Source organism: Lathamus discolor, chromosome 5 (assembly GCF_037157495.1).
Source record: "Lathamus discolor isolate bLatDis1 chromosome 5, bLatDis1.hap1, whole genome shotgun sequence".
NCBI classification, from domain to species: Eukaryota; Metazoa; Chordata; class Aves; order Psittaciformes; family Psittacidae; genus Lathamus; species Lathamus discolor.
Window position 1 is genome coordinate 51253313 of NC_088888.1, and position 15229 is coordinate 51268541.

General features: G+C 46.5%; 1 protein-coding gene across 1 annotated transcript; it reads right to left on the reverse strand.

The window, feature by feature from the left end:
• Positions 1-7053: 7053 nt before the first annotated feature.
• Positions 7054-9901, reverse strand: TCF21 (transcription factor 21). Its single transcript, XM_065680836.1, has 2 exons — positions 9154-9901; positions 7054-7582 (listed from the first exon to the last, which is right to left on the reverse strand). Exons 1-2 carry the CDS (start codon positions 9601-9603, stop codon positions 7493-7495), a joined length of 540 nt encoding a protein of 179 aa, XP_065536908.1. The 5' UTR covers positions 9604-9901; the 3' UTR covers positions 7054-7492.
• Between the last annotated feature and the right edge of the window lie 5328 nt (positions 9902-15229).

Genomic DNA, 15229 nt, shown 5'->3' on the forward strand with positions numbered 1-15229 from the left:
TTAACGTGGAATGCAAATAAGGTGATTGGGCACCTGCCTTATTTGACATGTAAGCCTATCAGCTGTGCCTGCAATTTTATTCCACACCTATATAGTTGCAAAACTGACTATCCTGTCCTTATGTTCTCCCCCTCCTGGTCTCCGTTCCTCCATACAAACTTAATGTACCCCCACGGCTTCCTTCAATAGTATGACAGAGATGCTAAGGATTTCCCACGTGCAGGAACTCTGCCTTCGTCTTCCTCTTGCTATTCCTTGTTTTAACTTACCAGACACTGTACTGACATCAAACAGGGAAGGCACAGAGACCATTTCTGACACTGCCACTTCCTTACTATGTGATTTCATTTTCCTGTACCTCTGGTTCTCAGTCCTTTGTTTGGGAAATGAAGAGGAGATGGAGGTGTGGGAGGGCAGTTTCCTGTGCTGGACATTCTGCAGCATGGAATTGTGTGCTTCTTGGGATCATCGGTATGAGAATACTGGCAAAGTAAAAATAAAGATCACTGAACTTTAGGACGCTGCACATATTTTTGTTCTGTAATTACAGCAGTGAGAGTGAGCAAAGATGCAATTTCATTATGTTGTTATTCAGCTGTAACTGCAGGTTTCTGTAAAAAATATCACACATGAAACTAAAGCAAATGCTTGGTTATCTGGATTTTTCTATTTTTACAGGATTAATTTTCAATCAGATAATATCCAGTGCAAGGTAGGCTATGGGAAAGTGTAGGGGGGAGAGAAAAAAGCTGAATGGTCCCTTGAAGCAGACCACAGGGAAGGCTAGGAGAGAGTTTCATACAGCTGCATCTTAAATCCTGCGGGCTCTGTCCAGAAGACTATATTGAAGTATTTGTGTTTGGCAAGGAGGTACCCCAGAGCAACCTGTATCTCACACGTTCCATAGAAGTGACACTGTGGAATGGTCGTCAGCTACGCACATATGATAGTGCAAGCTAATTACAAGACATCTCCCAAGCTGGCAGCCAGCAGCAAATGAGCTTAAATCTTTGGCAGGAGATCAGTCAGGGAGGGAATCCTTTGCTGTAGGGCTTAGTTTATCAGCTGAAACTGTAAACTCAACTGTGCCTTCTCACACTTCTCTGATGATGTGCAGCATGGTAACTCATGCCAGCGCTGTTAAAACTGTTACCTCCCTGCCACAAGTGGTACTTAAGCCAGCTCCATGATATTCAGATACTCTGTGTAATTTTATATATTATTTTATATTTTTTTGTATAAAAATAAAAATAGTTATCATATAGTAAATATGCCATATTTTATATAGTCTAGATATATTACATAGTGCTTGTATGTATATATTGTGTAATACATATAGTAAGATATATTATTTAATATAATACAAGCATATGAAAAAAATGGCAGCAAAGTACCCCAGAATAAAGTCAAATGATCAGGATGAGGCATTTTTTTAGTAAAATTTACAATAATTTAATACATGTCTGTAGTTTTGGCCCCTGCAACTGAATGGTATTTACAGACTATGTGTGCTGAGCTTTGTTGGCAGTAATACAGAGCCACAGCCAGACCCTGGCCACAGCACTGGCTGTCGAAGCCAGAGAATGGTCCATAGACTGTTTTATTGACACTAGCAAGTGTAAATATAGATAGAGATGCACAGCCTGAGAGAGAGGATCCTTCCCTACACCCTTCTCATTCCTATCTTTATACTGAATCAAAGAGCAAAGATCCCTGATGATTTCACCACACCTAGGAGAAGAGTTCGTAAGTTTGTGAACCAGAAGAGCTGGTGTCCTAAGCTCGTACCAAGCTTATGTGTGAACCTTCAGCCAGTCACTTACTGGCTCTGTACCTCTTTTTCTTCCCATCAGAATGATAGCAACCTCCTATGGGAAAACATTTGGCGACGAGGTGATTGCAAATGCTCCAGGGTAACTGCCATCTTCTGTTTAATTTGTGCATTGACTTAGAGGTGCCAGCTGTATAGGAAGTCTTACATACGTCAGAGCAAAACAACGTTACTGCTGAGGAAGAAGTGTTCCCATTCTGGTCAGTTCAGCCATCAAAAAGCATCACAGGATGCTGAAGCAAGAGACCACGCTGACACTTGGTTTGCTTGTTGCACTCAGTGGTCTTTGCCTCGTCCCTGACGGGGGAAGGACGTGCTGCTGCAGCAGTCTGGGAAGCCATCCAGCAGGACAGTTATCTTTGTGAGTGCATCCCTGGGAGTGCTCGCTGCCTGTGCCCGCTCCTCCTCCCCTGCCGCTGCTGTGCAGGATTTCGCAGATGTTCCTCCCAGAGGAGGCAGCTGCAGCTCTCAACCTCCCAGTTTCCAACTCTGCCGTGGTCTGGCTCTACCCAGCTCTGATGGAGCTGCTGATAGTTGCTCCCTTCCCCAGCCTGTCCCTTCACAAGCACTAAGCAGTAGTAGTCAGAGAAAGAGGAGTTATTCTATGCCTTTTTCCCCTTGTCTCCAGGCTGTGTAGCTGTACCCTTCCCTTTTTTCCCTAGTGTGTCTGATCCTCATTTCTTAAAGAGCATGTAAACAAGAGAGAAGACTCATGTGTGTAGATAATCCATATTTACAGTTGGATATGGTCTTCTAGTTTACACAGCAGCCTGAGATGTAAATAAGGGTCAGGGTTTTTTCCTTGCTTAAGGAAAACAGGCTCTAAGAATTTAAAGTGAAGAAAGGATTTGCATCGGGTTTTATTCTCCCACTTTTGTTATGATCTTTTATTTTTTGCCTTACAAGAAGGTTTTGATCTTTCCACTCCCCATGCAAGGATGGTGTAGCTGTGTGCACGCGTGCGCACTGGCTTGAAAACACATCTCATCTGTTTACAAGTTTCGGTTAAGGGCAAAACCCTAAGGCAAGAAAATGCGTCATCTCAGAACTGTTGTGACCCTAGGGTATGTCCATGCCGTGTCTGGGAAATGCAATGACTGCATGCCTAGGCCTACTCAAAGTTGTTTTTATACAGCTAGCTCAGATACACCAGCATCTGAAGTGAACTGAAGAAAAATCAGTTACTTGCAGAACTTTGCTGGGTTTGGAATCTGCCAGCAGCAGGCCTCCTAAATGTAACACTTTTTTCCCCATCCACCCTGGAGCACAAGTTTTAGGTCAGACCTATGACATCCTCTCAGGTTTGCAGAAATTCACCAAGCCGTAACACACCAGTAGCTTTACTGCACTAGGGACAAAAAAGCACCATTATTACTGGTTGTGCCACTTCCTATCCATAAAGCATGCTGGTCTAAGGAGCACAAAGCAATGCGCAGCAGAATAGTGAGCACAAGGTTATATTTACCCTGTGGGCCTGCATTTGGCAGCACAGCCTTAAAATGGGAACAGTCAGTGCAACATGGACCAGCAGTGAACATGGACAATTTGAATTGCTGCCTGTTGGGAGAATCTCTGTATGGAGGTTTTTCTAGGTGTGTACACACATGGAAATTACAAAATGCCCTGTTGTTTGCTGCCACAAATTTCAATTTCATTGAAATGGAATTTCATTTCAATGACATTGAAATTTCTTTTGAAAAACAGTCCCTTTAGGGAGATTATGAGGGAAAATCTACATTCAGATAAACAGTCAGAAATTAGAAATATCCTGCACTTTTATTAGATTATACCCACCACTTGTGCACTTGATGTATCTGAGGGTTTCTTCACTTTCAGACATCTTATTTCCCGCAATTAGCTAAGGTCTTGTGTTTCTTTTTTTTTCACTACAAATAATAATGAAGTGCAATGACAATGGGGTTTCAGGAAAGATTACCTTTTGGAAAGCATATGTGGTTCATTTTCCAGAGAAGCATGCTTTTCTGGGCAGACACGACTGTGGGGTTACCTATACAAATGCTTCAAACAAACCTGTGCTTGTGATCGGGTAATTATATCCAGAATTCACACCAGCTTCCTTACAGAGGGAACTACACAGATTTTCTGTCTCTTAATTTTTGACATGAGCTGGGAATTTTGATGTTGGAGGCACTTAGAGAATAAGCTATTAGCGTATGTTCTTGTGCACCTTGCAGCTCGGGAGCACGACCTTCGCTGTGGCCTTGCTGCCTCAGGCAGCGCCCGGGACAGGAAGGCATTGTGCAGGTGTCTGCAAAGTGACATTCTTGCTCTGCTAATACTTCAGGCTGGCAGATTTCCATCCCAGTGAGAGGATAAGATAAGCCTAAAATCTTCTGTAAGGGATGGAAAAATGCTTGCTCCTAAAGACCTTATGGACTGTGAAAACTTCTAAGCAGTACAAGAGGAGCACCAAACCCAGGAGCCCAACCCCTGAGTGTAGCTCTGCAAATAAAGTGTTTTTCCTGTCTCTAGCTGACCTGAAAAATGGTTGCGAAGTAGCTGGGTGGAACTGGGTTTCCTTCCAAAAAAAGAAAAAAAAAAAAGTATTAAAATTAGATGGGACTGAACTATTTTTACAGAGTTCTTATCTTAAAAACACAGGTCCATAAGCAGGTTTTCTATGAACTTGTGAACTGGCACTGAAGCAGCACTGAAGCTTTGTCTACAGCTGGCACCCTGCTCTGTATGCTTTGGTGTCTGATAAGGGCTGAGTTCATGTTGAAACCTTCCCTTTGGCTGCAGAATTTAAAGATTTAGTTTTTATTTTCACTACTCAGCTCGCCAAACAACAACAAAAAAAAAAAGGTCGATTTAGTTATCTTTGAGACCTCTATCAAATTCAGTTGAAATCAGGCAATGAGTTCAAACATTATGAGGAGGGAATGTATACAGACACTCATGCAGCTGCGTCTACATCCATGTAGATACAGAAAGATAAGTCAGTTTTGTTTCCATATGAAGAAGGAATAGAGGTATATTTTGGTAAATACTGAAATGCATCACTTTGTACAGAAAAGCAAGAAAACAAACAACATTTAAAATCATTGATATTTAAACTGTTTTCCCTTAGCGCATTTCCTTACCAAATCATCATTTGCTTCAGGCAGACTAAACACACATTTTCTGTTTGCAAATATTTTTCTCTAAAATTGCACTTACCAGCAGGAATGAATGATTTCACTCATTGTTATCCTGAGATATGTGGCAGGGCTCTTGATTCATCTAAGAAACTTGGCCATTGAAGCCAACTGCTGATACCATCAGTGCTGCGCCTGTACACAAGAAGTCAGTGGACCAGGAGTTCCCAGCCACACAAACACCTCCAGAAAATACATTGGTTGTTTTTAAAATGGAGATAAAGCCACTGATCATTTTATCATCAGACTAAAGCTATTATATTTACTTTTCTGTGTACTGCTGCTTGCTTTTGTTTATTGCTTGTTGCTTTTTGCCTTTTTATTTGTTGCTGAACCATTGCTCAGAAGCAAGGACTGAGGAAAGTGGAGGATGCTTGAGGAATAGTTTAGTCCCCAAGAAGCTTGCAAGCTAGACCGCTAGGTAAAGTGAAGAGCGGCACAAGGAATAATGGTGTCTACAGCCTCCTCTTACAGTTCCGCTTACATGGCAGCTTTCGGCACGTGGTTGCAGCTGTGTTCCTCACATTTCATGGGGGACTATTGCATTTCTTCCTTCTCTTTCTTCGTGCTGGGTTTCAGGTGGCAAATAAACATTGACTGTGGCTAACTCAAAAGGGTGGGAAGGATGCTGAGTGCAGTTAGTAAGCATGGCAAAGCAGGGTGGCAAAAGAAGCACCTGTGAGAATATTAACTCTGAATTTTATCATATCTCAGATTCCCATCAGCTTCTAGAAAGGAAACAGCACCTTGCTGTGAGTCTCAAGCAGGCATTAGTCAGTATGGATTTAAGTCGAGATTGTTAGTGGTTAAATGCAACAGTTAATTTAAATTCAGTGGTTTAAATGGTATTTGTGCATGTGATGAATCTTTCATTCGCACTTAGCTTAGGGTCGGAGGGCTCTATTTTAAGAGAACAGCGATTCCCACTGAATTTCCCAATGCCTGTGATGAAGAGATCAGCCCTTATCAGTGCTTACCGGAGTTGTTCATCTCTTCAGCCAGAGCCGTGGCTGTTCAAGGTGATGTTTTCGGCAGTAAAGTCAGCCAAACTGCGTGTCTCAGCTGGCACACCCTGCTCGAGGCAGTGGAGGTGCCCGAGGCCAGCCCAGGCGAGGAGGTCCGCTTTTAGTTATGCAGGGTGAGATAAGGCTGCGAAACAGTGAAATTAAACGTCTCCCCCTCAAAACCATTAGGACGATACAGCAGGCCCTGAACCTTTCTGTAACGAGGGCCGAAGTGCTTGCACATCCGTCTCCTCACGGCGAGCTGCTTTTATTAAGCCTAGCCCACGCGTGAACCCGGCTGGTGAATTCGGGTCGCCTGAAGGACGCTCTGCCTCACCCGGTTATCTCAGGGGGTAAAGCGGATGGGAGAATAAACATAACCCAGCCCTCGCCCGCCGGCGGGGTCCCAGGGAGCGGCAGGTCCCGGGAGGGTAGGAGCCCCCTGCAACCCCTGCTGCCCCCCGGCAGTATGCTGCCCTTCTCCCGCTTTCGGCCAAAAGGGACCCAGGTATCAAACGGAACCGAGAGACGGTATTGAGAGAGCAAGTGAAGCGGAAATTTAAAGCCCCTCTGCTAATAATAACAGTATAAATAACCGAAGACGTCTTGTAAACAGTGCGGTCATAACCCTGAAACATTAAACAGCGCGGTGGGATCTGGCGCATCAGCTGCCGGCCGCCGCTGCCGGTGCAGGGGGAGCGCCCCGTTCTCCTGTTTATCTCGGCCTCATCTCCCACGGGCGCGGTGATCGATAGCTGGAAGATGTTTAAGTTAAGACTTCCCAGCACCCAGGACAGACTGTACTTCATCCATAGATAGCTGCGCCCGTCCCCGCGGAGCGGCGCGGAGTGGCGGGGGGGCGGTCGGGCTCTGCCGGGCTCCTACGGCGAGGACGGGCTGCGGGCCCGTCTCCCCCAGGCTCCCCCCAGGGATTTGCACCAAATGTTTAGCCCCGGGGTAGCAGCCCGGCCGGGTCCCGGTGCGGAGAGGCGGGCTCCCTGCAGCGCAGTCCTTCCCCGCCGAGGACGAGAGTCAGAAACGAATATTACACTGCTCTGCGTTCAGTGGAAAGGAAGGTTTATTCACAGAAATAGAGCAGAACCTGCTTGAAGAAAATATATCTATATATCTTTAGGGTGAATTACTCCATAGAGATGACTGTCAAAGTCAGTTTTTCTAGGCATCCACGTATCTCACAGGTCTCAGACTAAAGATACACGCGTGGTAGGTTTTGTTTCATCTATGTCTTTAGTAGCGCTTGAACCAGCAAGGCTGTTGGTGCAGGACACTCGACTGTACACGCATTTAATAAAGTTAAATAGAGTCGGCATATCTCGGGTTGGAGTCTTTGCACATTCGGTCTCCTCTGCACGGGGGAGCGGCGCTCCCCGTCGTTCTGCGCGGGACCCGGGGCAGCGGCGGGGCCGCGGCCTGTTCCCGCCCGCCCCGCCGCCCGTTCCGCGGCCGCGCCGGGTCGCTTGTGGCCCGGCCGCCGGGGCTCAGGATGCCGTCGGGCCGCACAAGCGGTTTGTGTTGACCACTTCTTTCAGGTCACTCTCGGGTTTGCCGGCTACCATAAAAGGCCAAGTCTGTAGCCAGGAAAAGATACGGGTGGGAAGGGGGTTACACGCGGAAAAATGCTCATTGCAACGCCTGTGTCCAGCCCTGGAGAGCCCCGGGGAACCGAGCCCGGCATCCACCGCCTGGGCCCGCATCTGGCAGCGCTCCGCGGGGCTAGGGACGGGGCAGTCGCCGCCGGCTTCGGCGAGACCCCTTCCACCTTTCACCGGCGGCTGCTGCCGCTTCGCCTCCCCGGCCCGGCCGGCTCCCTGTGGGCATCCTCGGGGCGGCGGAGCAAGTCTGACGCGCGGCCGCAGGGCGGAAGGAGCCTCGCCGGCTGCGTCCGGCAGATCCGCGTCCCCTCGGCTGCCGCGCCGTCCCCGTCGCTTAGTGGTGACCGGTGTGGGGGTTCTTCCCCGCGGGAGCCACCATGCATCCCCCTGCCGCCCTCCCTGGCCTCCTGCCCCTCGGGGAGCTTGTTTTGGTGTGCCTCTGTGCAGGGGTGTATGTGTGTGTGTTATAACTGAGCTAGGTGTTGGTTTTGTTTTACTTTATTTTTTCCCGGTGATGTTGTGCTGAGGATTTTGTTTTTAGCAAAAAAAAAAAAAAAAAAAAAAAACCAACAAACAAAAAAAACCAAACCCAACAAAAAAACAACTTTTCAGGCCCTTATCAGATGACACGGCGGGTAATGTACTTTCCCCTAGAGCCCAGAGCTCAAAAGGCAGAGCCGGACCCCAGGGGAACATCCCCAGGTTCCCTCTGTGATCCCTTTATCTGTCGGGGTCCACATGTGCGGGCAATGTAAAAGCTTTATTTCTAAAAGGAGCCCAGGCAGATCTTGCCCTCTCCTGGTTTGCATCATTTGCCTGTATTTTTAGAGCTGGAAACTGGATGTTTCTGGTGGCTGGGTATGGTGGGGAGACCCCAGGCTGTCCGGGAAAACTCTCTGTGGGTGGTGGGAGCAGCAGGAGGGACACAGCACAGCCCAGGGAGGTTTTGTAGAGTCTGGGCCAGACACCCCTCCTTGGTCTTTATTTCTCCATCGCCAGTTTACATGGGTAGGAGAAACATCCTGGACCCAGCAAATCTGAGCAGCTGAGTGCAGAGCCCCAAAAACTGAGTCTTTAAAAAGCTAGTGCCTGGGAGAACTGTTACGGGAGTAAATGCTAGGGTAGAGAGAGGGGATAAGAATATATGTAGGTCCTTGGCTTGGGTCCTTCCTAAAACATGCTTTTCTCTAGCCAAATTCCTACATCGGCCCACTTGCAGGTAGAAAGCTGCCATCAACCTGCTGAGGTTTTTCAGGCATTTCTGGGGTAGTAAAGCCTGTCCCTGCTTCAGCTGTGGCCAGCATGGCCCCTGCCTGCCTCTGGAGGGGATTGCTAGGAGCAGCGGATGGGGCCCAAGCGGTTCAGCTCTCAGGGCACAGGGTGTGAAGGCAGCTGTAAGCCTGTCCCCTTGCACAGTACCCCTTGCCACCCCACTGGCACCAGACTTACTGTGAGAAGGCCAGGGAAGGTCTCCCCGCACATGCCCCATCCCTCTCCCCAGGCACACACATGCATAGAGTGTCCGTTCCCGGAGGGCTGTGACTTACCAGGTTGACTGGGTGGATGTAGCCGTTTTCGTACTTGTCATTGGCCAGGATCTGCCTCAGGTGAGCAATGTAGCTGGAGGCCAACCTCAAGGTGTCCAGTTTGGAAAGCTTGGTGTCTGGGGGCACCCAGGGCAGGGTGGTCTTAAGCCTGGAGAAGGCTTTGCTAAGGACCCTCATCCTTGCCCTCTCCCTGGCGTTGGCAGCATTTCTCTGGACCTGCTTTCCCTCTTGGCTCACTCCATTTAAAGGGCTCTTCTTGGGGGGAGCTTTCTTCCTCTTGCCCGAGGCCCCTCTCCCTTTCTGAGGGGAGCCATTCTCGCCATTGGATCCCTCCTCGTTGCTCTCGGTGGACGCCCCAAACTCTTTGTTAGTATCCATTTTCAGGCCATTGCACTCCAGCATCTCCACCTCCTGCAGATCTTCCACATCACTGAGGGACCCAGTGGACATGGTCTGGAAGATGCCAAAGGACCAGCGGGATGGGGGAAGGGGGCGGGGGGACGAAGGGCAGTTCCTCAAATCTACTTCAAGGCGGTGGAGGAGAGAAGGGGAGCCAGTATTTTCCTCCTCTTCCCGCCCCCCCCCGGCACTAAGGCACAATACCGCCCCCCAGCCCCGCTCTGCCCGTGTTTGAGGGAGGGAGTGAGCGTGTGTGAGAGAGGGGGAGAGAGAGCGAGAGAGCCGAGGAATTTAGTGAGGACACTAGTAATTTATCTAGGGGATGAGAGGCGGATCCAGCCCAGGGGAGGGGCCCTGCCCGCCGAGCACACCACGTCCCCAATCACAGACCTTTGCACAGGACAGGGGATGAGGTATCCCGGCAAGCCTTTGCCGAGAGCTCAGAACTGGGATTCAAATCTTCACAACTAGAGCAAAGCACCCCCCGCTCTTTCTATCCTCCCCTTTCCTCCTCCTCCTCCTCTTCTCCTTCCCCACTTCCCTTTCCAGACCAGGGTTGCTCTCCCCCTCCCTGCCTCCTAGATGACCCAGGCAGCTGGTGTCATGATTCTTGATGAAAGCCAAAATGGGTCATGAGCAGAGAGAGCAGCAGATCCACCAGCCAAGCCTTCCAGAGAGCTTTGTAATGCATGTCGTCAAAACGCTGTCCTGTAACCTAATCTGAGGGAGATTTGTGGATGATTATGTTTGCAAATGCATCCTGTCCAGCTACTAGTGTATTCCAGGAACGGAGAGCTCCACCGGCTGGCCAGCAGCGTGGACCTCGGCATCACAGCCCAGGGGCTGGAGGCAGAAGGATCTGGCTTCTTCCAGCCTTCCTGGGTGATGTTCGACAAGTTCCGGACCGCTCTCACTCTTTGAGTCCTCCCAGCTGTAAGCATCCTGGATGCTGCCCATTCCACAGGTGTGCCAGGTGGCCGAGATCCCAGCAGTCTGTGGAGACCCACCGAGCCAAGAGAGAACTGGAGCCACTGTGTGGCTGGAGAGGGTCTGTGTGGGAGCAAATGGGACAGCAAGGGGTTAAGCTGAAATGAAGGAAAAGGGGGGGGGTTTATTGGATATCAGAGATTGTGCAGAAAAATCCCCGTTTCTCAGTGTGTAGTTGCAGAGCAAACGTCAATGGTTTATCCTGCTGTACCTGTGGGCCGTTTTGTCTGCTGATTCATGCATGCTCCTTGACTCCAAGTCAGGGAGTTTGGGCTGAATCATGAGGCAAGATAAGGCCATTTCTGTGGGAGTGGTGGGAATGAGGGCATTAGGCTGTACTGTGCAACCACTGTAGCCAAACATTCCCAATCATTTTACCACTAGTGCCAAGGAGTGGGTTGCTGTATAGTTTGAATGAATAGATGTATGCTGCAGTTTGGATCTTTATGCAGATGCATATTCAGTCTCTGCAGAGGAGGCTTTTAAAAGCCATTGACCTTGGCCTGGCTCTTCTTCTTTTCTGTGTAAAATCTTCTCCTAAATCCCCATGTGGAGCCTAAAGAGGCCGGTAAAGCATGACTTTGCTCCTATAGCTCCTTCCCTCCTCACATGTTTCTTGAAACTTCACAGATCCCTGAGCAGCCTGGGCTTTGAACATAGGGGACTAAAGAACTGGGCATGATTTGCACTTGGGGCCTTTCTGGATACAGTGACTGATCTGATTGCAGGATTGACTCCACTGATTCAGCTGCTTACCTGAGGATTCACATAGCTCTGGACAAAAATGTACAGCTGAGGTGTACATTTTTGTCCATGGAATGCAGTGCCTTTGGAGTTAATCCAAGGTCACCGGAGCCACAGTACAGTCTCTTACTGATCTGTGTGAGCATCACATCAGGTTTTCTGCAAGCACTAAACAAAACCCTATCAAGTAAACAAAAATCGTGGAGGGCCAAACTGGTGTGTCTGACAAGCGTTGTGAGCTGTCTGCAGAGTAAAGTTTCAGTAGAAGGCAGAGTGTCATTTTTAATAGCTAGCAAGGAAGCTATCTCTTGATCCATCTTGGTTTGTTGACTCATGTAAGCCAGAAGAAAAAGGGCAGATCTAAACTTTAAACCACCTATTTAGCATTTGGCTGGAAGATAACACCTTCCTACTGACAATAGGATAAGTACATTAAGATATTGTATCTCCAAGCCTAGGCTCTTGGGAATTCATGAACTTCTAGCATCATGTTATGTTAAATGTGCCCTGTTTGTGTTTTCTCTGGGTAGAAAGTAAACAGATTGTCAGCATATCATCAGTCCTAATTAATGGGTTAGATTTGTTTTGTTGTTGTTGTTTTTGTTTGTTTCTTTTTGTCTTTATAACATCCTCATTGCAGATCCAAAATATTGCTAATTACCAGTGCAGAGATTTATGAGCCTCCTTGTTTTCTAGGCCTGATTGCTGTTTGTGCAGGTGGAGATTTAAATGGCCATATCCATTACAGAGATTTATAGTCCAAGTGACTGATGTTAGAAATGAGCTACAGGACTCTTACTTGAGGAAGGATGACAGAAAACCAAGTTGAAGTTGCTCGTGTCTCTAGGCATGAATGACCATGGAGCACAAAATCCCATCAAAATGTCAGCGTCAGAAGCTCTCAGAAGAGCAAAACAACAAAATAGGTATATACTCATATCCTTTCTATTTCTTATTATTACTTCACTTCAGTAATTTCTAAATTTAGGGTAAAAAGCAGAAGGAATGAAAATGCCCTTAGTATGCTGCTACATGTGCATTCTGAAAATCAAGGAATGCATACATGTGTGTTATGAGGCTTTGCTATTGCCACAGATTTGTAGCATTTACTGACTTACATGTATTTTGAGTCCTCAGAGACAGTAAAATTGATATAATACAGACTACACAATTTGGTGGAGACACAGGACACATCATCTCCAAGTAACTCTTGGTTCCTTATTTGTTTGTTACACAGATTGATGCTCTCCTTTTCTAACCTTCCTGCTCCTAGTGGCAAGCCCAGGGCCTATACCCCTAATTTGGCTCCTGGTTTCAGTCCTTCTCCCCTCACCTCTGTTGCCTTACCCAGTCCTTCTGGCTCTCATTCTGAATTGTAACCCTGGTTTGGGGTAGAGACCAATGAGGTGGAGACCAGCCCAGTGCTGTGGGAAGGGTAAAGCTAGGATGTCTGCAGTCACCACAGTGATGGCCAGTTCTCCAATTAAATGACTGGGACCACAGATCGGACACTGGGTCAATAACCGGCTGGGAAAGACAGATGGAGCTAAAGTCCTTTTGGCCTTTCCAGTACATTCACTTCTTCATTCATGTTTTAAAGAGGAAGTTGAAATACTAGCGTGGGGAACGTCAATACAAATCTGTGGATTTCCCTGTAGTTGACTTAGTCCTCTGCATGTTTCTGGCTACACAGGAAAGTGCATCTTGCTTTTATTTCTGAGACCCAATAAGCCATAAAGTCGTTTAGGACATCCCAGGCATGCTGTGGTCAGAGATTCAGGATTCCTGGTCTGAAGGGTGTCAGATGGGGGACATGTCACACAAAGGCTTATGCTGGTCTGTGGCAGGCTACAGATTTTCCCCTGGAAAAAAAAGCCCCACTTTTCATGTCTCTGACCTTCTCTCCCCTGGGCTGGAATAACACAGTAGTTTGAGAAAAGCTTTGGAACTTCAGACCAAGATTTCCTCAAGTGTCTCATGACACCTCATGGATTGCTTTTGTTTTGTTTTTAATGCTCTGTGTCATTTATCAAGGCACCACTTTCACGACAACAGTCATCACCCAAGAAAAACCTCAGATCACTCATAGGTGAGGAAAACGCAATTAGTAACTGGTTTTAAAACTCTTCACCCTAGTATAATACAGGTGTTTTCCTGTATTTGGAGAGTAACCAAGGAAATCACCCACAGGCAGATTGCTGATCATAAGTCGTGTTCCGTCAGGTTCGAGAATAATCAGGAATTAAAGTACAGCCAGATTAGTGTTTTCAAATTACAATTAAAAAAAATAATAAATCTGATTGTGCTGAGATTTCTTCTGTTCACTCTTGGTATCACCTGGAAGCTAAGTGAAATGGTAGAGGGACTTCAGAAGCATATTGTACAAACCTGAAATGAAATAATTCTAGTAATATACTACATATACAAGCAATACTGATGATATAACATAACGTAACGTAATGTAACGTGATGTAACGTAACATAACGTAACAAAACATAACAACTAATATCATAATCCTGTGATATTTTTGTGATAGGATTCTGTCTTGTATATTCTAGAGGATGAACAGTGGTGGGGAAATAGATCAAAGTTTGTAAGAGTGGGATAGGTTTTCTTAAGGGCCAGGGCACTGAAATCCTCCCACGGTTCCTTTCCATTGCTGTGTTTCTGTTTCTGGTCACAGTTATGGTTTGAAAAGTAGAAGACATTGTGATAAATAACAGAAAACACGAAGAAAATATTAATGCCATTGCCAAGACAATAAAAAGTAGCTCTGGAGAACTGGCCCAGGCGGCCTATGTTCTCCAGAACAGGTATGTGATACCAGCATTATTACCCTTCCCCAAGAAATTCCAATGTCTTGCTTCAAAGCCCCAAGAAATCAGAGCTTTTTCAGAATCTGTTCTGTAGAATAGTTAATTGTGGCAAAACCCCCCAGCAATATTTCCTTCTATTCTCATTTAGAAATATATGAAGGTTTTGCTGATCCCTAGAATGGAAAATATTCAGTATTACTGATTACAGATTTGAAAATTTAAAAGGAAATAAACTCCAGTTTCAAGAAATTTATGTATAAAGTTATACTGCAGCCACAATTCTGTTTCATGTGACTTTTTAAACCCTGAAATATCACAAACCCCAAAATATGGAAACTTTGGGAAATGGAGTTAAAAAAAAAATAAAAAAAATATTTTATGAAAGTAAAACTATTTAATTCCAGATTTTATGTTTTAACCCTTTTTGTCACATTGATGACAAAATCTGTCACATATAAGTAGTGCTCTTGTCTACCTCAGGGAGTACCTGCGCTTGTAATAACTAGATGTCTTCTACCACCCTGAGTTATGCCATCTGGTACCTTTTCATAGCTCCACAAAAATCAGCAGGACTATTCACAGGGTAAACCAGACTGTATGAATAAGAATGGCAAAAGCTGCCTCTGCAGAAACAAAGTCATGATTAAGTATCCTAACACCTAAGAGAGATACTGACAAAGCAGTCAGTTTCCTGATCATGAAGGATGCATCAAACCCTAGTGTGACCCACTTCTCCCTCCTATACCAGATCTCAGATGAGGGTTTCTGGTACTGCTGCTGTGTTAAGCAATGTTTTGCAAAGGATATGTCAGCTACAAGCTGAGCACACCAGAAACATGAAGCACGTAAGCTGTAGAAGTTATCAAAGCAGAAACAAGAGAGCTAATCCTTGACATGAGCACTGAGCCCAAGCTTTCAGTTAACTTTTCAAAGAAATGTAAGGGGATCATCTTTTGCTGGATGCTTGTAGGAAGCAAACCTAAGTGGCTGAGTCATGTTTGTTTTATAATGCACGTTTATTCCTATACAAAAGGAGATTCACAGGCAGTGAGGAGAGACACCCTCCTCCTCTCTCATGCAGGCACTATTGCTGTCCACTGCTTCCAGGATGCATCTCTGAAATATTGCT

Coding starts and splice junctions, on each gene's coding strand:
- TCF21 (XM_065680836.1), bottom strand. CDS start 9,603: ATGTCCACTGGGTCCCTCAGTGATGTGGAAGATCTGCAGGAGGTGGAG. Junction 7,583..9,153: donor ACATCCACCCAGTCAACCTG/GTAAGTCACAGC, acceptor TCCTGGCTACAG/ACTTGGCCTTTTATGGTAGC.